The sequence below is a fragment of the Protopterus annectens genome, chromosome 16.part0, assembly GCF_019279795.1.
Source record: "Protopterus annectens isolate FY-2018-M chromosome 16.part0, PAN1.0, whole genome shotgun sequence".
NCBI classification, from domain to species: domain Eukaryota; kingdom Metazoa; phylum Chordata; order Ceratodontiformes; family Protopteridae; genus Protopterus; species Protopterus annectens.
In genome coordinates this window covers 266922326-266946875 of record NC_056750.1, presented here as the reverse complement: position 1 = coordinate 266946875, position 24550 = coordinate 266922326, and the positions used below count along the sequence as shown (strand labels likewise).

General features: G+C 40.0%; 1 protein-coding gene across 1 annotated transcript in view; it reads left to right on the top strand.

Annotated features, from left to right (window-relative positions):
• RGS3 (regulator of G protein signaling 3) overlaps positions 1–24550 on the top strand; it is a 2411552-nt gene that overhangs the window by 570304 nt on the left and 1816698 nt on the right. Inside the window, exon 6 of the mRNA XM_044057996.1 lies at positions 19262–19452. Coding sequence (XP_043913931.1) covers positions 19262–19452 — 191 coding nt within the window. The remainder of the gene's footprint in view (positions 1–19261; positions 19453–24550) is intronic.

The following is a 24550-nucleotide window of genomic DNA, read 5'->3' as shown; positions in this document are numbered from 1 at the left end:
CGATGCCATTGTTGTTGCTGCAGCCACAAAAAAGAAGCTGGCTGAACAGAGCTCCAACATCCATCCCCCAAACAGAGTGTGTCTGTTGATCAACAGACACAGGAAGCACATTTATGCTTGACCCAAGTTTGGTTTTACCCACCTCCAAAGAGATCTGGTTTCTGAGCTAACCAAATCCCTTTCAGAGTTGATGCCAACAGAGGTCCTCAAGAAGGCATCTTCCAAGCCCACCACTCTATCATCTTTTGCCAATTCCTCGCGATTGATTTCCAATGCAGTGGAAGGTACCTCTTGTGTGGTCTGTGCAGGCATTGCCTTGAGGTGTTGTGCGTGGATGCACAATGCGTGTTCACAGAACCCTTCAAGGCATCCTTTACTAATGTCCCCTTCAATGGTACCTTGCTCTTTGGACCATCAGTCAAAGAAACCTTAACGCACAGTGAGCAGGGAGGCAAGAAGCTTTCGGCAGTCGGGATCAAGTCCCCCCCCCACCTAAAGGTCCTTTCCCAGAAAACAACTGGGAAGTTTTGCATGCCGTAGAGGTCCTCCTAAGATACTCCAGAAGTCTCCTCTTCCAGAGGCAGGGGAAGGGGGTTCAATGGCAGACGTGGCCCTAGAGGCAGAGGGGATCCTCAGAATCAGGGTTCCAGGGAACCCTTCTCTGAGAAGCCATTTCAGTGACCCTGAGGCATTGCCCAACTGTCCTGCCTTGGCAGCAGTCAGGGGTCTGTTTTTGATGCACCCAAAGGCCTGGACGTCTATAACAGTCAGTGGGTACTCAGGATCATATCCAGGGGTTATTACATTTCCTTTTCCCAACCTCCTCCAAATCTTAAGAAGGTTCTCCCTGACGTGCCACCCAGTCAGAGAACTGTCTCAGAGAGAAGTTTTAGCACTTCTAGAAAAAGAGCCATCTAGGAGGTCCCAGCAGGGCAAAGAAGATCCGGAACTTTTTCTTGCTGTTTTTGGTGTCAAAAAAGACCGGGGACCTGTGTCTGATTCTGGACCTTCGCAAATTGAAAGTATTCATCAAATAGTTGAAGTTGCAGATGGTCACTGTTGCAGAAGTATGACTGGATATGCTCCATATACCTCCAGGATGCCTACTATTATATCAAGATAGACAAACATTCCAGGAGGCATCTGCATTTCCAATTGGGAATCGATCATTTCCAATTCAGAGCCCTACCATTTGGACTCACTACAGCTGCTATTCCGTTAACTCACATTTACAGATGGCATCTGCAGTGGTGGCTTCGGTTGGAGGATCTCCTATGAGGCAGCCCATTTTCTCTTCCCCCTCCCATGGACACAGTGACCATGGATGCTTCCCTTTTGGGGTGGGGTGGGTCATTTTCCAGGCAGAATTGTCCAAGGCACGTGGTCCTCCTTGGGGACCTAGTTGGACATAAACGTTCTAGAGATGAGGGCAGTCCTCTTCATGTTGCAAGCCTTTCAGGATTGGTGGTGATTCATACAGGCAACATATCATTGGTCTGGTATATCAACAAACAAGGGGGAACACACACTTACCCATTGAGCAGAGAGGCTATGAGAGAGTGGAAATAGGCAATCTCTTCCAGTTGCATTCTTCTTGCAATACACATACACAGGGAGTCCAACATCTTGACAGGTTCAGCAGGTCTGTCTTGACCCCGCATGAGTGGTCCCTCAATCCATCAGTGGCATCTCAGGATTTTCAGCTGTTGGGACCAACCTTGCTGTGATTTTTTTTGCATCCCTAATGAACAACAAATGCAGCAGATACTTTGCCCTGACTCCCCCAGAAGGATAGTCCCTGAGGGACACTCTAGTCGACAATTGGCCTCCAGGTGTCCTCTACGCATACCCTCCTCTTCCATTGATCCCCAAAGTACTTCAGAAAGCCCACATACTGAAAAGTTCTATGATTCTCATTGCCCCTTTCTGGCCTCGTCAGGTGTGGTTCCCCTTCCTGAGGTGTCCTCTGAAGTATCCTGAATACTGGATCCCGTTCCAGATCTCATCTCTCACCTGTCAGAAACCCCCCCCCCCAAACCTTCGATATTTTCATCTGACCGCATGGTTTCTCCACTTCCTTTGATAGTAACCAAGTCCAGGCTGGCTTGTGCTGTCAGAAAAACTATTATTGGATTCCCAGAAACTGTGTACTCAGAAGGTCTGTCCTAGTAAGTGGAAACATTTTTCCTTTTGGCCTGCGGAATGGAATCTTGATCTTTTTTCAGCTCCAATACCAGATATCCTTTTTTTCTTGTCCTTTTTTTAAAGAATGGATCAGCTTCCCTACTGTAAAACTGCAGTTGGTGGCCATTTCTAATTTTCATGTCAATACTGGACCCACTTTTTCCTTTAGATTATGTAAGGTCTTCTTGAAGGGCATCTTCCTTCTCAGGTCCCCTGTCAAAGACCCCACCACTCCTTGGGATCTGACCTTGATGCTGCATACACTCAAAGTCCATTTGAAACTTCTCATTCATGTGATCTTAAATTTCTGTCTTGGAAGACTGCCTTTCTCATGGCCATTATTTTGGCTAGGAGGGTTTCTATATTACAGGCCTTGTCTTCTAAGCTGCCATATATTGTTTTTTATAAGGACAAGGGTGGTTTTGCGAACTAACCCATCTTTCATGCCTAAGGTAGCTACTGAAAATAATCTTAACTAGAATATTCAGTTTACCCGCCTTTTTTCCTAATCATTCTAGTAAGGACGAATATTTCCTCCATACCTTAGATGTGCATTTATTTACACAGGACTAAACCCTTTAAAAACTGCTTGAATGCGCCTGTTCAAAGAGAAAGCTATGAGCAACTGTGCAAATTTTCTAAAGTGACGATTTGTAAATGGATTTCTAATTACATTTCCATGGTTTAATCTCTCATAAATGTGGAGTTGCTTTGTCCACATAAGGCTCATTCTCTCAGGTCAGTTGCTTCCTCATCAGCCTTCACCGCTAGGATGTCCTTAGATGGTATTTGTGCTGCAGCCACTTGGTCTATTCCTCACAGTTTTGTTGTTCATTATAGTAAAGATGTGCAGCAGGTAAGGGTGATAAAGGATAATGAGGGAAACGTACTCACAAGCGAGGAGTGTGTGTTGAGCAGATGGAAAGATTACTTTGAGGAGCTGATGAATGAAGAGAATGAGAGGGAGAGAAGGTTGGATGATGTGCGGATAGTGAATCATGAAGTGCAGTGGATTAGCAAGGAGGAAGTAAGGATAGCTATGAAGATGAAGAATGGAAAGGCTGTTGGTCCAGATGACATACCTGTGGAAGCATGGAGGTGTTTAGGTGAAATGGAAGTGGAGTTTTTAACTAGATTGTTTAATGAAATCTTAGAAAGTGAGAGGATGCTTGAGGAATGGAGAAAGTGTTTTGGTACCGATTTTTAAGAATAAGGGTGATGTGCAGAGTTGTAGTAACTACAGAGGGATTAAATTGATCAGTCACAGCATGAAGTTATGGGAAAGAGTGGAAGCTGGTTAAGAAAGGAGGTGATGATTAGTGATCAGCAGTATGGTTTCATGCTAGGAAAGAGCACTACAGATGCGATGTTTGCTCTCAGAGTGTTGATGGAGAAGTACAGAGAAGGTCAGAAGGAGTTGCATTGCGTCTTTGTGGACTTAGAGAAAACATATTACATGGTGCCTAGAGAGGAGCTGTGGTATTGTACGAGGAAGTCGGGAGTGTCAGAGAAGTATGTAAGAGTTGGGTACAGGATATGTATGAGGGTAGTGTGACAGCGGTGAGGTCTGCGGTGGTAGTGACGGATGCGTTTAAGGTGGAGGTGGGATTACATCAAGGATCAGCTCTGAGCCCTTTCTTATTTGCAGTGATGATGGACAGGTTGACAGATGAGATCAGACAGGAGTCCCCGTGGACTTTGATGTTTGCAGATGACATTGTGATCTGTAGTGAAAGTAGGGAACAAGTGGGGGAGACCTTGGAGAGGTGGAGATATGCTCTAGAGAGAAGAGGAATGAAGGTCAGCAGGACTAACACAGAATATATGTGTGTGAATGAGAGGGATGATAGAGGGAATGGTGAGGATGCAGGGAGTAGAGGTGGCATAGGTGGATGTTTAAATACTTGGGATCAACAGTTCAGAGTATTGGTGAGTGTGGAAAAGAGGTGAAGAAGAGAGTACAGGCAGAATGGAGTGGGTGGAGAAGAATGTCAGGAGTGATTTGTGACAGACGAGTACCAGTAAGAGTGAAAGGGAAGGCCTACAAGAGGGTAGTGAGACCAGCTATATTATATGGGTTGAAGACGGTGGCATTGACAAAAAGGCAGGAGTTAGAGCTGGACGTAGCAGAGTTAAAGATGTTAAGATTTGCACTGGGTGTGACATGGGTGGACAGGATTAGGAATAAGTATATTAGAGGGTCAGCCCAGGTTGGAAGGTTTGGAGACAAAGCCAGAGAGGCAAGATTACGTTGGTTTGGACATGTGCTGATGAGGGATGCAGAGTATTTTGGGAAAAAGATGCTAAGGATGAAGCTGCCAGGTAACAGGAAAAGAGGAAGGCCTAAGATAAGGTTTATGTATGTGGTGAGAGAGGACATGCAAGTGGTTGGTGTGACAGAGCAAGATGCAGAGGACAGAAAGAAATGGAAACAGATGATCCGCTGTGGTGACCCCTAACGGGAGCAGCCGAAAGAAGATTATAAGCTGGATATGGTCTGCAGAAGCAGAGCATCCTTTGGTTCCACACTGCTCAGGCACGTCCTTCCTTATGGCCGCCCAGGATTGAATTGTAGCTGGGGATCCTGACCCAGTCGTAATGAATAATGAAATGGATAACATCAGATCAGTAGTTATGTACTTACCATAACCTGGTATCTGTTATCCTATTTCATTATTCATCACTTCTCACCCTCCTTCCCCTTCCATGTTTCTGGAGGTTCTGCAGAGGCTGGAGTCTTGAGCTTTTGGACTTCTACCAATAGGGGTACACATGATAGTATTGTCTAAGTGTAGATAGATAGATGTGGTGGTTGATGTTTTGACAGCAAACTTGATCTGAGGGGTAGAGGGTAGAAAAGGATTATGGGAGATGGGAGGAACTCGAGCCTTGAATCGAAGTCTTTAAAGGGCAGGCCTGGATCCGATATCAGATCCAAGACCTTGTTGTCATAAATAATGAAACAGGATAACCCAGATACTAAGTTATGTTAAGTACATAACTAGTGTGAGGAGTTGTAAACTCAACTGCAAGTGATTAAAACTTTATCTGATGATGTAAGAGTGACATTTGGTCTTGATAAATATGTAAAAACAATATTTAAAACAGGAAAGTTATAGTATCCATAAGAGATCAGTCTTGGACAGGAATGTGATATAAAGGAACTTGAGCAGGAAGGAGTGTATAAATATTTGGAACAGTTGCTCCATTCTCCTACCAAGGGTACAAACATCCTTGTACTCACGAACTTGGGGAAGCTGATGTTTCTCATCCAATATAATGTCTTCACTCACCAGATTTGACCATAAGGCGGTATTTCTTGAAATAAAAATTAAATCTGGGGGAATCCAGCAAATCCAAAAACCTTTAAGAACTGTTCCAAGGCTAACCTCTGTACTACGTGGCACCTTGGCTAAATTCCAAGCACACAAAAAAACAAGTAAACACCATATGATATGCTAAGCTATTTACATAATCTCTATACAGACATATATTGATGGCTGTATGGAGCAAGCTATATCCATTTGTATTAAGAATAAGACGCACAAAAAATCTAGCCACCGTGGTAGAATCACAATATCAATCAGTTATACAACAAAAGAAAACAAAAATCTTGGCAAAACTTAGTAGGAACAAAGTCATACATGTACTAAAAGACCCCTGACCAATCTAAACAGGCAGCTAAGAGGATTAATACTTCAGATGCTTAATTTGAAAAAAAAAAAAAAAAAGCTTCTCAGGCAAAGGATAACCCCAAAGCTTTCTACAGCTGTACCCATAACCTCAGAGGAAATGTGCAATAATGTCCAGAACTTATTGTAAATGGCATCACCTGCACCGAACTGGAGGTCTTTGCCAACCTTTTGGCTGACAGGTTCACCTCATATTTCTACCCCCCTCCCCCCTGATAGTCAAAATGAAATACTGCATACCACAACTCCCCCAACCCTTACTAGGGAACAGGTCATCAATGCACTTTCAAAGGCTAAAAACACTGTATTGATGGACCCCCAATAACATCCCGGGATGCTTAATAGCTTGAAACATGACCTCTCTGGTGCACTTGAATCACTTTTCAGCTGGAACCTATAGTCAGGTTTTGTGCTCAAGGAATGGAAGATGGATGCAGTCATTCCCCATGCACAAAGGAGGTCCAGCCACTGATCTGGGTAACTACAGGCCCATAAGTCTGACGAGCCTCATATGTAAGGCCATGGAAAGCATCATCATGGATATGATAAATGAGGGCATAGATAACCTGCAAATGCTGGACCCGTCATAGTTCGCCTTTGTTAAAGGAGGGTCATGCTTATTAAATCTGGTAGACTTTTTTTGAGAGGGACACCAAAGCATCGGATGAAGGCAAGTTTGTGCACGCAGCTTACCTTGATCTGGCCAAAGTGTTTTTTTTTTTGTTTGTTTTTTTAAAAGACACTTTTATTGAGTTATCACTTGTGACCTAGACAAATTTACATACAAAAGTAATCAAACTGTATTAACAAGTTCACTTTTGCAAACATTATACTTCACATATATTGCTGTATATCATATAACCAAACCAACATTGCATAAATTATTCATTTTTTTTTAAACAAGAAACATCTTTATTAAACCATCACTTATGACATAGGCAATCTTACATTTATATAAATGAAAATGAACCACACTGACACAATCATAGTTGCATTCATTTCATATCACAAACCACACTGACACACTTCTGGTTACAAGCATTATACATCACTTATAATGTACCCAATCATTTTCAGTCAAACATTACATAGCTCATTTAAGTCCTGCCTTCTTTCAAACCTCATTCCTCCCCAGTATGTATTGTTCCTACAATTCCCTTTTTTTCCAATATGTAGATTGCCCCTACCCTTTTCTAAAGATCTCAATTCCACATGATTTATTTCTGTTACTATATTCACTCTTTCTAGTATAGTTGGTTTAGATTTTGATTTCCACTTTCTAGTAATTACTTTTTGGGAGCCAGCATAATTTGACACAGCAAGGCCTTACCATGTCTATGCAGTTCCGATTATGTATTATAGCTTAGAAAAATCATCTCCATCATACCAGGCAGCCCACCCAGCATCTCCGACAGTGCATCCTGCAGGGAATCGTTAAAGTCCTCCAGCTCAGCGTACTCCCAGAAAATATGTTCCCAGTTACTTATTTCTTCCCTGACACACCTTCAACATTTGCTGTCTACCTGAAGAAAAATTCTCTGGAGTCTACTTGGGGTATAAAATATCTGTGTAATATTTCCAAGCAAACATCCTGAATATTCTAGATTTTTTTTTATATTTGGAAGAGCTGCATATATCTTCCCATTGTTTCTTTGTGAATTGCTTATCCAGTCTCTCTTCACAAGCCTTTCTAACCTCCTCTGATTGATCCTTATAGTTATCATGCAATATTTTATGTGCTCTAATAATTATTCCTTTTTTAATGGCAGCTTCTGTTCTAGATTCTACTAAAAACTCTACCAGTGCTGGTGGCTCGTTTAGGACCCCCTGTTTCTTTCTCTTTGCCTATACTTTGGTTTCAGTTCTTGATAGGGAAGGCAATCTCTAACCAGCAGTCCAAATAAATTCTTAGCATCTTCCCATTCTATCATCTTTTCCTCTAGTTGTTTGTTCCCAATACCTTGGTTCCTTTGCCAATTTTCCCCAATAAATTTCAGTCCCCCTCTTGCCTATTGTCTTTTTCCCTATTTCCAGTAATCCGTATCTGCAAAATCTCTTTTCTCCATTCCAGTGTTGGTTAGTTCTTCGGATAGTTTCTGCTACTTTATAGTTATAATAATCTGTATGATTATTGTTATTCTGTTTAAAGGCCTGCATCCTAAATCCCAGTCTCTCCTTATTTCTTGAGCTTCCTCCCTGTTTCATCATCATCCCTTTTCAGTTTGAATTATAGTTTTCTGCTTGTGCTATGTATAGGAGCCTCAACTGTGTAACTCTGAAATACCCCTTCAAATTGGGTAATCCCAATCCACCCTGTTCTACTGGAAGAATCAGCTTATCCTACTTGACTCTTGCCATCTTCCCCTCCCAGATAAAGTCCTTCAGCTCTTTCTTATTCACTATCCACATCATCTCCTCTGGATGATAAAAATATACCTGACCTGTGTATAAGACTAATGGGACTAAAAACATTTTAACTGCTTGCATCTTATTATTCATATCCATATAACAAAACGTCCAGTTTCTCAGTTTATTATCTTTTGTGTAGTCTCTTCCCACATATCCTTAGCTGCCACACCGGAATTATTTTTAATCCATGCTCCTAAATACTTCATTTTAGCATGTCTCCATAAATATGGATATTTCTGAGCCAATTCATATGTGGGTACCTAACTTACCGCTATTGCCTTTGTTTTAGCTTCATTAATTTTGTATTCTGAAAAGATCTGAAACTGTCCACTGCACTGTAATGTCTCTTTCTAGTTTTGTCTGGTATAAAATATCTGCAACTAGAACCACTTTTTATTGACTACCATACCAATTATATCCTTGAATTTCTGAGTCCCTTATTTAAATGGTTCTGAATATAATGCAAATAAAGTGGAAAGAGGACACTCCTGCCTGGTTCCTCTGCTCAAACAGAAATTATCAGAGTGGACCCCACCCATTTTAATTTTTTGCCTCCGATCCCTCATATATCTTCCTAATCAACTTTATAATTTTTCAGAAAAGGCAAATGCTTCCATTGCCCTGCTCATAAAATCTCAGTTTACTTTGTCAAATGTTTTCTCTGCATCAAGACCCAACAACAACAAGGGCATTTTCTTGCATTCTGCTTCCCTCTGGGTCATCCATGTTCTGTTAATGTTGTCAAATGTTTGCCTCCCCTCCACAAAACCACATCAATCCAGATCTGTCAATTTTGGCCATACGTTTGCTTTTCTTTTAGCCATTATAGACCTGAACACTTTGTTGTTGTTTTGTAGTATTCAAATGGGTGTGTATGAAGCTGGATCTGATTGATCTTTACCCTCTTTAGGCATTACAGCTACCACTACTTTCTTCCTGGATGTTGGTACTCCTTCTCCTTTTAAAATACTGTTAAACAAAACCTTCCAGATCTGTTTTTTCTCTCCTAGCTTCCAAACTTCCTTACCATACTGTCTATTCCTGGGGACTTTCCTGTGATCATACATCACAATTTTTATCTCACCTCCTCCTAGCCTATCAGTAATTGAGCCTCATCTACCTCTAACCTTGGCACCCTGGCCAAAGCTTTTGATACAATACCCCACTTAGGCATTGTAGAAAAACTCACTAATTTAGGTATAAACCCTTTTTATCAGCCACTGAATAGCCAACTGGCTGCCACTGATAGGACCCAGGAGGACAAAATAGGTGAGGCCACCTCCACCAAGAGGCCAGTCACTAGTGGAGTCTCCCAGGACTTGGTACTGGGCCTGCTCCTTTTTGGCATCCATTTCTCTGAAATGGAATCAAATTCTGAAGGTTTATGGCTGGCTAAGTTTGGAGATGATTGTAAGCTGGGGGTTATAGACTCCCTTGCAGACACTAGCATTCTTCAAGAAGGCCTATCTCTGATAAGCAAATGGTGCTAAAGCCATGGTCTTAAACTCAGTGCTAAGAAATGCATAATTGTATCCTTTGAGAGGTCAGCCATCCTGGCTGATTACCATGTTGATAATATTCCCCCAAGAGTTAACCCAGTGGTCAGGGATCTGGGTACACATGTAGACAATAGCCTTACCTTTGACCACCATGTGGCCACAGTGGTGAGGAAAGCCTTCCATGTTGCGCAACTGATAAGTAAAGGCATGGCAGCTTGGTTCAAAGAGGTCATTATCTCACTGTACTTCACCCTTATCAGATCAGAGTACAGTGCTCCCTTCAGTATGAACTTGACAAGGCATGTGCAATAACTAGAGCAACCTCAGAGGTTCCTTACAAAAAAGATTACAAGGCTTAACAAGTCTGCCTTATGCAGAGCACCTTAAAGCCCTTCTTTCTACTCAGTCTTCTATAGATTGCAGAGCGGTGATCAATGCCACACTCATGAATCTCCTGCATATTCGTAGGTTAAACAGTACCAGAAATACAAGTTCCTGGGACCTGAATTTTGTCTGTGACTTAAAAAGAACATGCTGGGGAGACAGATATGTGACCCAGAGACTGCCCATCCAGTGGGACGTGCTTCCCATCCATGTGAAGCTGAGTTAGTCTGTTAACCAGTTTAAGTGCAACCTAGACCAGTGGATGAGGAATAGGAAATTTACACTGGACCTGGCACCCATGCCTCTTATGGACAGAGTTAGCTTGTAAATGCTTGGCCCTCAGTACCCTATTTGAACACAGGACATCATTCTTTCAAGAAAACTTGGTTAGGCTTAGAAAGGTCCCCCTGGGTCATTAGCTTAGTAACAGTCTATGAATCTATAATGAAGGATCGGCACTAAAATATGGACAGATGCAAATAAAACTCTGTAAGGAATACTTCAGAAGACTAAAACCAATAATGAAAACATCCTTGACATCTAGGAATAAAATCCAATCCAATAAAATAAATTGCTCTTCCTGTTTTAATTTACAGTTTTGGTGTGATTGACTGGCTCCAAAAGGTATTGAATCAGTTGGACAGCAAAACGAGAAAATTGCTTCATGCTTATGTATTCTGCATTCTGAAGGAGGTATGGATTTCTTTGAAATTGGTTAATGTATAGATCTGCAATTGTGGGACAAATAATATATCTGCTGACATTGTCCAATCCAAACATAGTGAAAGCTTTACAGCATGAGGAGAGTAAGTCTAAGATGCCCTTTCAGCTTAGTTTAGCACAAGGATTCCAGTGGCAAGCATGGACAGAAATCAGACAGCAACTGAATGTGCCACAAAACAAAATGAAGAATAGAACAATGATCAGATGAGAAGGAAAGAAACACAGAAAAGCCATAAATATAGTGGCGTGTATATCTATCATCTTGAACAACCGCATGTTAACCAGGATTTGACACAGGAATGGTTAAGGAGGGGTGAGTCAAAACGAGAGGATGAAAGGGTAATAATGGCACCACAGGATAGTGGACTATGTAAACGATTTACAAATTTCATTGAACATGTGGGAGAAACAATCAAATGTAGGTTTTGTATAAAAAGAATTGTAAACAGTTGCATACCTTGTTGTGAATTGTGATATTCTCATGGTAGAGGGCCTGTACACTGAAAGACACAATAATGTGATAAGATTGTTGCATTGAGGATTGTGCAAAAACTACAATATAGAAGTAGCTGAAAAGCATTGAAAATGTGAACTGCAAAGCATTATGGTGAATTAAATATACATCACGTGGGATCACTCATTACCAACAACTCAAAAAATAGATGCAATCAACCAGATGTAGTAGTCTGAAAAAGATGCAAGTAGCATTGATCCTTGAAATTGCTACACGTAGCGATTGCAGTGTCTCACTGACAGACACACAGTAAAAATATCAAGAGTTACAGACAGAAATGAGAGCAATGTGAAAGAAAAATACCTAGACAGTTCCAGTAGTAGTAGGACCAATGGGTCTCATAAGAAAAAAATTACAGTTGTATTTAGATATGCTACCAGTACATGTAGCTCCATATGCATTGCAGGAGGAGTCTGTTCTGGTCACTTGTGGCTGTTGGGAAGAGCACTTTTGCCTAACTTCAAAAATTGAAACAGTACTTATTTCATGAACTTTAATCATACCCTGACTTAGGAATGGGGTCCATTCTCTTCATGGTATTAAGAAGGCCAAAAGACTTGGAGAAATTAAAACTAGTAAAGTATGATTTCCTTCACTATGCCATGGTATATCTGCATATTATACCATAAAATGAAGTATTCAAAAACTTGTATGCTGAGTGAACAACCCATTCAGAGTGCCCATTATAAATTAAACATATCCGAGTAGGACAAAGTCCATATGCTTAAATGTACTTTAGCAACCTCCTCGTCATCTGTTTGGATATCCTCTACTACAATGTTTTAAAAAACTGAGGATGAAGTGCAAGAAAAAAACAGCAACATCCTGCTAATTCATGTGCATTTAAAATGTATCCCTCCCCAAGCCACTGCACACAGACGCACTTCAGCAGCCTTGTAAGGTAAATTTATTTATTTATTTTATTTTACATTTGTTAACCGGGCTAGTCCAACTGGATACATGTCCATTTTCAGTGGAGGCCCGAGGAGAAAAGCTCCACTATCTAATGAAAAGCATTAAACATACATTCAAGGTTCATAGACAGTATAAAATACAATTAATACAGGCATTAGAAAATAGATAGGGAAATTAACATGCATCATTTATAGGGAATTTGACACGCATCAAAAACAGGCATTTAGTCAAGTTTTACAGTAAGAAAATGCTTAAAATGTAAAATTTTTCAGTAAATGAATATAGAATAAAGACAAAGGTGAGAATGTGGATTGAAGGTTAAAAGAAGAGTAGTAAAATAAGTATTTTGTATTCCATAGAGACAATTTCATTTGTAGAAATGAAAAGCAATTTAGAAATAGATATGCTAGAAGATGCAGAGGGTGTGGGAGATTATAGGAGGTATGTGCTTATGTAGGGAAATTGCATGAGCAAAGCCAGTGATTGGTTAGAAAATGTTTTAGTTGGGTTTTAAATAGTGTGATAGAAGTTTGGGCTATAAGGTCAGGAGGAAGTTGATTCCAAACTTTACCAACAGAGTTGGAAAATATAGAGTCGCCTGCTGTGTTATTTGCTCGAAAAGTTTGGATCAGTAATTTATTGGAGGATCTTAGGGTTTTTAGGTTATTATAGGGTTTTATCAGAGTAGAGAGCATAGGAATGTTTTCAGGGTGATGAAGGGCTTTATGGGCAATTGTAAGTTGGTAGTATTGAATTAGGTGAGGTAACTCAAGCCACCCTAGGTTATGGAGGTTCAGGCAGTGATGTGTTTTATATGGAGAGGCAGTGGCAAATTTGGCAATGTTGCAGTAGGCTATTGTGAGCCTATTGATGTTGTGTTTAGAAAGATTAGTATAAATCATGGATGCATAGAGTAGGGTAGAGAGAAGATATGTTCTGGCTATGGTAGTTCTTGCTTCAGGTGTTAAGAAAGATTTGATTCTGTAGAGAGAACCTAATTTTCTATTAGTTGCTTTTATGGTAGAGTTAATATGTACATCAAATTTAAGTAGGTTGTCAATAGTAACTCCTAAAAGTTTGGTTGTTTGGTCGGGAGAGATAAGTGTGCCATTGTTAGAAGTGAGTGTGAAACTAATAGTGGGAGACAGGTGTGTAGGAGAAAAGAGGAGCAGTTTAGTTTTTTTAGGGTATAAGAGAAGGCAGTGATTGGAGAACCATTGTTCGATGGTGGTAAAAGTTTTTTGAGTAAGTGAGTGGAGTTCAGTTTGTGTTGAGGCAGAGCAGATGATGGTGGTGTCATCGGCATACTGAATACAAGTAGTTAAAGGGGTGGCCAGATTCAGGTCATTAATAAAGATGGAAAATAAAAGAGGACCTAGGATAGACCCCTGGGGTACTCCTAAAGTGGTGGGGAGGAGTTCAGAAAGATTGTGGTTCCATGTAACAGCTTGTTTCCGATTCTGGAGATAGGAAGTGAACCAATTCAGAGCCAGGTCATTGAGAGACAGAGATTTTAGGCAGTGAAGGAGGAGTTGGTGGTTCACCATGTCAAAGGCTTTTGACAGGTCACCAAAGAATGCTGATGAAAAAAGATTGTTATTCCGGTTTATATTAATAGAGTCTATAAAGGATAATAAGGCTGTGGTTGTGCTGTGGTAGGGACGAAAGCCATGTTGGCAAGTAGCTAGGAGATTATTAGATAGGAGGTGATTTAAAAGCTGCTTGTGGATGCATTTCTCCATTATTTTAGCAATAGGAGATAGCAGAGCTATAGGGCGGTAGTTTGAGTATTCATATGAATCGCCCCCTTTGAAGAGAGGGATGATGTGGGAGATTTTCCAGAGTGAGGGTATAGTACTTTCTTTTATGGTTCTGTTGATTAGAATTGAGATGGGGTAGGCAATAGCTTTAGCGCCTAGCTGGAGATATTCAGCTGGCAATTTGTCAGCTGAGGGGGTTGAGGGTTTGAGTTTCTGAAGTAAGTGTAGAATATAGGAGGTGGGTATGGTTTTAAGCAGTAATGGAGGTGGAGTGCAGCTAGTGTTCCCTAGTAATGAGGGGTCAGGGCTTTGTTGGTTGGCCAGTTTAAGTATGGTAGATGTAAAGAAGTTATTGAATGCAGTAGCTGTTTGTAGTGGGGAGTCGGGGCAGGAGCCGAGTGGGTTTGGAGTTTTGACTTTGCCAGGGGATAGTAGTGAGTTAATTTATTTCCAAAATTTTTGTGGTTGGTGGTGGGGGGATTGCTGTAGATGGGTATAATAGTTCTTTTTATCTTGTATGATAGCACGCTTAGTCATGTTCCTTTTTTGTTTGAAGCTAATGTGATCAAAAGAGTCTTTGGTGGTTCGCCATTTGTTCCAGGTTTTATTCCTACTAAGGATAAGTTGTTTGGTATTGGTTGAAAGCCATGGAGCGGTTGTAGATTTCATTCGTATAGAACGGGTGGGGGCATGGTGATCGAGAATAGTAAGAAAGGTATCATTAAAATGGTTAACAGCTTCATCTATAGGGAGAGTTTTTAGAGATGACCAGTTGATTAGGCTGAGTTCATTTAGAAACTGTTGAAGGTTAAAGTTTTTTTTGTTGCGAGATAAGCGAGTTAGGGGGGGTGTTGTTAGATGAGTTTTGTGCTTAATGATGTATGTAAGAGAGTGGTCACTAAGATCGTCAGGGAAGGGTACCTGTTGTGTACTTTTGTTGGGTATTATTGGTTAAGATCCAGTCGAGTATGGATTCTTTGTTATTGATTTTTTGTTCTAGTTGTGGAGTTAATGATTTGCTGAAATCCATGTAAGTTTATAATTGTTGAAGGATAAGCTTGTTTACATAAGTTCCAATCAATATTAACATCGCCTAGCAGTATTGTTTCTTGAAGGAGATTTATTGAAAGCCAGCTTAGTAGGTCTTCCATTATGGGGGGATTGTTGCCTGGAGGAAGATATGTGCAGATGATATTAATAGTTTTGTGAGCGTTTAAGGAGAGTTTGGAAATAATTAGTTCAACATTTGGGTCATGTGGTGGTGTAAGGGCTGATTTACTTATTTCCAGTCCTGTTTTGAAGAGTATAGCTACTCCTCCCCCTTTTTTATTAAGACGGTCTTGTCTTAGGATGTTATAGCCAGGGGGGATAATTTCGTTATCTTTATTGTGGGTTTGAGCCAGGTTTCAGTAAGACAGAGAATATCATACTGCTGTACTTCGAGTAAGGCATGCAGAGCAGGAAGTTTGTTACATATGCTTCGGATATTTAGATGAGCTATTGTGAGAGATTTGTGATGTTTAGTTTGTGGTGTAGACATGTGATACAATGTTTGGGGATTATGGGGTGGTATGTCTGTGTTAGGGCCTGGGTTGGGGTGGATGTCCCCAGAAATTAATGATAATCCATGATAAAGGTTAGTTAGTGGAGGGGGTTTAATGCAGTACCAATGTTTTGTGACTTGAAGAATAAGGTATTTGATGTGTAAGAGCCTATGATATTTAGGGTCAAGATAAGAGTTGCTGTAGATGGGACAGCTAAGGTTTGAGAGTATGGTTGTGGGGGTAGCTATGGTATGTTTGTGTGGAATACTCAAGGTTGAATATAAAGGTTGCTCATAGTAGGTTATGAGGTAGGTGGAGGTAAGAATAGTTAAAAGAGTCAGTGGTAGGAGAGGAAGGTGAGTGTAGGACATGATGAGGTGAGTGGGGATTGAAGTAAAATAGGTCTATGTGCAGAGGGACAAGTGAAATATGGGAGGAGTCAGCTATATAGTGGGTGGAGAGAAGATTATATCCTGATTGGGTAGGGGATGTGGTGGGTGTGGTTTTGTGGGGATAGATGTAGAGGTCCTAGGGGCGGGTGGGATTTGGGGGCAGGGAGGGGAGCGGAGTGAGCCCGAAGGGTGAACGGAGCGGGCAGAGCCAAAGGAGTAGGGAATTGCAGAGAGGAAACAATCAGGCAGGTATAAAAACTACAGGTAAGTTAAAATTGGTAGTATGAATATAAGAAGATTTAGGGTATGTTATAGACAGGGTTATAGTAGGAAAGTTCAGATCCAAGTAGGGGGCTAGAAACAGTAAGTTGGGCAGAGGTTCAGAGGAGAGTACAGGGCCTCGTAGAAGGCAGAGTTGTAAAAGCAGGTAATAACTGGGAAAAAGTAAGATAGAGATAGGAATAGTAGTAAGAAATTCAGTAGGACTCAAAGAAGGAAAGGTAAGAAGTCTAATGATGTTATTAACAGAATAGGAATGGGGTCCGGTAAGCAAGATATAGGGGACTGTTGCTGGCTGCTGGCAGTCCTGGGCAGGTAGGTAGGCTAGGTACAGAGGTTAAGTAATTCAGGGACCAAATATATGATAAACCTACTTAGGCAGTCTTTTAGTTTAATATCAGTTGTTCCCCGACAAGAAATCCTGTATTGGGATAAAGTGGGCACAGTTCAGGTCCTCATGTAGGGCAGAGCTTCTTTTCTCTGGTATGGTTGGGTCCCGAGAGAAGGGTAGTATAAATCAGCTGCAGGATTCCTAGATGTGTGGATTACTGATGGTCCTGTGCATAACCATTCGATAGTTTTGTATTACGTTTCAATTTCCCCTGTGGTTCCTCACCTCGTTACCTTGACAACTGCTCTGCTCAGACGTTTTCTTTTCAAGGTGCAAAGCCTTCACAATCATCTCAACATCATTTTTAAAGCAGTCCTGAAAAATATGAGTACATTCCACTTGATAAGATTCCAAAATATGAATATAATCCACCTGATAAGTTTCCGGAAGGTTAAAATTTTAAACTAAAAACTAAACTCTCTCAGCATACACAGTCCTACTACTACAATCAAGTACCAACATTGAATTAAATTTAAATTAAATTGAATTGAATTAAATGAATTAATAAAATCAGGGACTTTGTCCTACAAACTCACAGGAGCACCTTAAAATTAATTTATGCTGAGATGAAGTGTGGACAATTTAAACAGTCTTAAAAAAAAAAACAAAAAAAAAAAAAAACACTTTTCCTACAGAAATAAACTGCTTCATGTAGCAGAATAAAAAGTTGGGGGGCTCTATGACATAGTTATCAGCTTCTTACCTTCTGAAATGGAGATTTCAGCCACTGTTTAGTGACTTCGGTCATCGATAATTTGCTAGAAAATAACATCTTTTGTGAGGAACAGACTAAAAATGAGACGTAAACGTTTGGACTTGCTGTGGAAACATAAACACTTTACGGGAAAACCACACTGACTAAACGTCTTACAGAAGATGTCAGCAGAATTCTTAAAAAAAAAAAAAATAAAAACATAGCAGAAATACCAATTTACTGTAGACAGAGCCTCACTAGTTGATGCTCCAGACTATCAGAAGCCAGCAGAAGAGCACCAAAGTTCTTTTATACATTATTTGCAAAAGGTAAGACTGTTTCCCCTTAAGTAATATCATTGAATAATAGCAATAATCCACTCCTGTGTGGGTAATGCAGGATTTACCCACAGCTGGCTTTGTTTAATCACTGTGGTTTCTCCCCTGTTGATTAAACCATGCCAGCCATGTGTAAGTCCTGCAAATAACCACATCTAGTCGTTGATTATTGTTAAATTATAGTTGCTCTGAAAAGGTTAATTGAAGTTGAGATGTGTGATAGTAATTTCTGCCATTATGTCTGCAGGGCAAAGGCTCCCTTTTATCTATACGCTCCTGCTACTTAAATCTTTTATCTCCTAGGTGACTCGTCCTCTGCAGTAAAATACTTTTATCACTCTGTGGTTATACAGCCTTAGCATAGCATTGGAATATGTAAGAAAATATATAAGGGCATAAAATTGCTTGCCCTTTAGTAAAAAAAAAAAAAAAAAATGCTTTTACTGATAGTTTACTAAATTGCATTTATTTTATTTTATTTATATTTTTTGAACTGGGCAAATCAATCGCCATGGACCTTTTTCAGACCGCCAGGGAGCAGTGTCTGGTTAAGTGACTTGCTCAGAGTCAAACAGGCAGTGGAAGTGAATCAAACCGTGGACCACAGGAAGTAGATAGTTAACAGCTCCTTGATCCCATGCTCCGTCTGCCAGATATATTTTCACTTGTTTTAACAGCAATAACTTAAGTGCCAATACTTTCACACAAATGTGTTCTGATTTCTCTCATCCAAGAAGTGTGGAATGCAAAAAGTTTTTTGTTGTTTTTTCTGCTGCCAGTATCAGAAGTTGTCTAATGTACTATAAAGAAGTTTAAGTACTTTTTGACATTTCAGTCTATTTTGGTAAATGCTGCTGTTCTGATTTAAATACAAGATCATGATTTGTATAACAGCTCAGAGTATAAGGGAGTTAGTTGTCTGTGATTTGTGTACAGTGTCGTACAGAATGAAGCAAGTCTTTATTGCAGAAGTTGTAAGCCAGACTGATGGCTAAAAACTTCTTTGGTGGCTCCTGCTCACTTTTGTTAGTAATGGTCAGATTGCACTCGGTCATCGATTACATTATCTGTAGCAGTTTCATGCATATTTTCTGTATTACTATTTTGGAGAATGGGTAGGCAAGCATGATTTTTGCAGTAATTTACATGGGTTGGGTGACTGTAATACCCGTTTTGATACTTATTTCCTGTTTAGTTTGACTACTCGTTCATGAATATTTATTAACAATAAAACCATCCATTTATTGTTAGGTGAGATTTACAGAAAAAAATAAACATGACAAAACACTCTACTTATTGTCTTTCAAGTAGGCTGTTAGAGTTGAGTTCTCATCAGTAATCCTGTTATGTTGGTAGTGTGTACAACAATCTGAATTGTAAGTATTTAACATATTTTGGCTAGTGCATAAATTAAAATGGAGAATTCATGTTTCTGTTGGGATGTTGGTGACTGACCATGAGTCTGTAGATGCCGATAAGAAATTGTTTGTGTATCCAGTTTTAAGTCTCAACTTAAGCTCTTTTTCTTTCATGCACATTACAGGACGTTCTGCTGCATGTAAAACTCGGTCAAAGCTGGGACGAAAAGCCACACTCATAAAAACTGTCCAGTCTGGCAACAACTATGTAAATTATCAGAACTGTACTGTTGTGAGACCTCACATCCCCCAGTCAAGTTACGGAACTTATGTAACACTTGCTCCAAAAGTTCTTGTGTTTCCTGTTTTTGTTCAGGTAATTGTGTAACAGTACATTCTATAGTTAGGAATGTTTGTAGTTTAATTTTTTTTATTACTGTTTCATTAACAAACTAATTTGAACTTTTCTAGGAATGAAATGTAGTGTACTGTTCCATGATGCTTTCCACTGCAAGTGGGTGTTCGCTTTTCTGCAGGTTCTGTATGTGTACTTTTCTTAGTTAGCTAGCACTGATTTTTCTTGTGTGGATTGAATATGCTCTGAATACTTATTAGAGGACAGCAGAGTTGCAACTGTGTCCCTTTTCAAACAGATGCACTGTGAAAAAAAAAACATGTTGCCTTGAAAAGTCTGTCCAAGCAGTCACACAAAATTAGCTTAAAGGAGTTTGACTTGTATATTTTGAAGTGGTGTAACAGACTGAAAATGACCTATTCTGACTTAGAGTATTCAGTGACCCATGTTTACAGTGATGGCATTGGCTACAGTAGAAAGAAGTGTGTGATTATTTGTGTATTTGAGGAGGGAGCTGAAGTCAGACAAAGGGGTAGAGGTTGTTTTTCCCCTGACATTACGTGTTACTACTAGACGTAGTTTGTACATGTTATATGCCATGTTAACTTGTATTTGTTGACTGAGAGGTCCACCAGGACAAAACTGACTGGCAGTTGATTCCCTGTAGAAAAAATTCCAGATAGTTTAGTAACAAAAATTTCAAAATACTAACAGTTTACATAAAAACAAAATGGACTTGCACCTAAGGACTTGACTATGGGGTACTATAACAGTGAAAGATAGTTTCATTTGTCAAAAGTAACTATGCAACAGTTGAAGAAATATATATATGTAAGTAAATACAGTGTCAGCTATAACCTTCATATTCTGTATGTAGTTCATATTTGAGCTAAACAAAAAGCATCAGTGTTGCAGTTATATTGCTACATTAATCCCTGTGATGTTTTTTGCTGTTATCAGTCTGGCCATTAAATTCTTATATTGCTGCTTGACCCATTAATTCTGTGTCTGCTGGTGTGGTATTAGTACACCACATCACTTTTTGGGAGGGGGGTGTCTCTCCCCCCCCTTATTTATTTATTTTTTTAAACACTTTTAAATTATCACTTGACATAGGCATACATACATTAATAGAAATGAAAAAAAAATCATATTAGCCTTTTTTGACATGCATACATTACGTGTTTTCTTTATAATTAATATATTTCAGTCCAGCATTACTTAAATTACTCAGTTCTTGCCTTCTCTTAAACTTATCTCCTCCTGAACATTATTCTGCTTGTATTGTTCCCAGAAATTCCATTTATTTTTTTATGTAATTTGCGCCTTCATTTTTATAAAGATCCTTCTTCCAGTTCTTCTACAGTATTGAATATTTCAAATACAGTTGGTTTAGATATTGATTTCCATTTTCTATCAATTGCTTTTTTGTCAGCCAACAGAATATATCTAGGGAATTCAAATCCTGTGGTCCATCTCAAAATAATCATTTCCTTAGTTACATCCATTTGCTCCCCTAATATTTCTGAAAGAGTACTCTAGAGAATTTTTAAAATCTGACAACGCATTACACTCCCAAAAACATTTTCCCAGTTATCTCTTTCTTCCTAGTCACAACTCCAACATTTGCTATGTAGCTGAGGAAATTCTTTGGAGGCTTTTGGGGTATAAAAATACCTTTGGAAACTTTTTGTTGCGTCTTTTGGCTTTTCCCAGTTAGGGGTCGCCACAGTGGAACTCCGGTCCGCTAATGATTGGCAGTAAATTTTTACATGCAGAGTTGCCGGCCCTGATGCACAACCTTCAACGAAGGTACACCCATTCATGCACATCTCCACACAGAAGACACTCTAGCTGAGAATCGAGCAGGACAATGTCTTACTGTGAGCCGACAACGCTACCGCAGCACCACCACCGCAGTTAAAAATACCTTTGGAAACTACCATGCAAAAATCCTAAACCTTCTGAACTTTGTTGCATACTTATAGCCATACATATGTCTTCCCATTGTTCCTTTGTAAATTACTTTTTAGCCCATTCACACAATCTCTTTTCTAACCTCCTCTGATTGATCTCTTGTTCGATCTGTTCCTCAACAGATGTGTTTTGGAACAGACTTTGGATGCTTTTAGCCTTCTGGATCCTCAGCTAAGGCTCCTTCCCTTACTCATAATCCTCTCCTGCTCCCAAGATTATTCCATATCTCATTTGCCACTTGTAGTGAACAGATATGGTCAGCTCAACTCAGGTTTCCCTCCACTAAAGTTATCCCTTTTTCTTACTATTGTGGTATTTGTCACTTTTTTTAGAAAGCTATTGTTTCGCTTGTCAGGGTGTAGTTTTTACTTTGCTTGAACTGCCAAGCCTACTGCAGTTCAGCCAGCGAATAGTGGCACATAAAGTCCTTTACAAACCAGAAAATACACCTGGACTAAAAAAATATTATCAGCCCCTACACCAGCTCCCGGCCACTGCGATCATCCACTAGACTTTTAGTTCAAACATACAAATCCAACTGCTCAGCTGGGGACTCTCTGTTTGCCAACTCTATTGGAAAAACATGGAACAGACTCCCAGCTGACTTGACCCTAGAACCCTCACTAACTCGATTCAAAAACAAACTCAAGAACTTTAAAACTCATTGGTTATGTCCTTGCACTAACCCTGACTAGTGACCTCTCTATTTCTTAGGTGCCTTAACTTCAAGTATTTCTGACTTTTTTCTGCCACTCCATTTCAGGAAGGGTCAATTGTATAACTGCTGCTCAATGTGTCTTAAACTTGAATGTAATGTTATCTATATATAACTTTGAAAATAATATGTTTTGTAAAGTGTTTTATAATAAGTTAGTACTATATGTGCTAAATGCTGGTATTGCTTACGACTGTAATCTGCTTGAAACTAGCATTTACTAAATGTTCTATGTGTATTATTATCTTGGAGCTTTTCTGGACATATTTCCAGTTACACTATCCCGGTCAACAAATGTAAAATAAGTAAGTTTTCCTCGTTTCTTGATCACTTTCCTTTACCCGCAAACTATGCCTCTGCCTGTCTTGTGTCTTTGCCACCTTTTCACCCTTCTTTTAGATTTGGGTTGCCTAATTTTGGGTAGTAGTTATTATCATTGTTGGTATTGTTATATTGAGTTTACCACTGTTGGTATTTTCAGTTTAAAAAAAAAAAACTTCCCTGACAAATCTGCTTTTTCTTTGTAGTTGGATAAATTATGTCTGACAAGCCATCAGGGTTCAAGAAATGTGTGGCTTGCAGCCACAAACTCTGTAATTCTGACGCACACCAGAAGTGTCCCGAATTATCCCAAATTTAATCAGAACTGTATCAAGCCTCCATATATTTAAGTTCTGCCTCATCAAAGAATTTCTCACTAACTCATGGCTATGCTGTATGATCTACGTCAAGAAATACTTTACATTCTTACTAACCTTTCACCATACTATCTATCTATACCCTTTCAGCACTTGCCCCACTCCCCATTCTTATGGTGAGACTTGTATAATATTTTTTTGATTATTTCCTGGCATAGTAAACTGTGTTTCTAATACTTTTGTATATACCGATTAATCTGATGATGTGTTTTTTCATCCATTTCTCGACCGATGGGTCTTGGATCCTACTTCTGCCACCTCTAAAGATTTGGCTGCATAGCTCATTCTCTTTCCCCTTACCCACAATCCTCCTATCTATCTAGAACTACCTCAAATCTCATTTGCTGCATCAGCTAATGGACTTGGTCTACCATAGCTGAGGTGATTTAGTGGAAATTATAAGTGTTTTTGCCATTTCCCTTGTTTTATTATCCTCTGTTATTCTTGTTGTCCCTGCCTCCCATTTTTCAATTAGCTAATATAATTATTGTCCTGTCTGAGCTTTAGACCTCATGCCTTGGTAGTAATTTCCCCCCTTTCTAGTGTATGTACCTATTGGCATTTATGCTCTAACTTGTTACCATTGTTGGTAGGCTACTCTTCTTTATCTCTTCCTTTAGGTCGTCCTCTTCTTCACCATGTCTGATAAGCCAACCAGCTTTAGAAAATGCACTTCCTGTGGGCACAAGATCCCTAATTCCGAATTCCCACCAAGAGTGTGTTTATTGTATGGACTCAGCCTATTTTGATGTTGAATCTGAGATTTATGCAGGGTTCAACCACCAGGCTTTGGATGAACATTGTGGCAAGCTAGTTCTTAAGAGGTTATTGCTCTCCATCTTCTGCAGGAGTTCCCTTGCCTTCCATGAAGCTTTACAAGAAGATGAAAGTGAATTAATTGCCTAAGAGCAAAGAAGCTAGGAAACAATCCCCTGATTATACTCCTTCCTTGGTTTCAGGTTTGGCACCACCTGAAAAGGCCGCCAAACTTTCAGATCACCTTGGCTGTTTAGATCTGTCACAATCTAAATCAAAATATCCTGCTCACTGCTCCTCCACCTTTACCTTCACCCTGGAGCCGATGCCTTCTCAGATCACTTCTCTGTTTCTACAGGAGATTCCACCAAGGCCTTCCCAGCCACCCACTACTTCCTCATCTCTCAGGTTGTCAAGGAACCAAAACAAAGCAGATGTGGACAGGATGATTAAGTTTCTCTGGGTCCAGATTCAGATGGGATTTTTACTAGCTCAGTCTCCCATCAGACAAGAGATCAGCCCCAGCATAACTGTTGACTTCTACTCTGATCCAACATTCAGTTTCAGGGCAGTCATACCCGAGAGTTCTGAGTTTGTCTGCTTCAGATCCAAAGCCCTGGCCTTCCACGACGTCTCTGGACATCGACTGGATAACTTTGTTTGCATCAAGGCAGAGTTATAGTAATGCTGAGAGTCATCCTGGGCAGTTGTCTTTGGCTTTTACCAGGATGGGCCCTTGCTTCTCCTATGTCTTCTGCCTTCAAGGTAGTATTGAGAAGGTTTCTACTACTGTGGTAAGACATACTTGCACCCCTCATGTCCACCCCTTCCACAACTGTCTGCCTTGGTCCCAGAGTCCTACATCTTGTTACATTGGGGCAACTGGCCCCATACAAGCCTTGAGACTATTCTCATTCAGGACTCTGCTCACACTTCTGAGTCCTGTCTGGAGCATCCCACCAGGTAGCCCCCT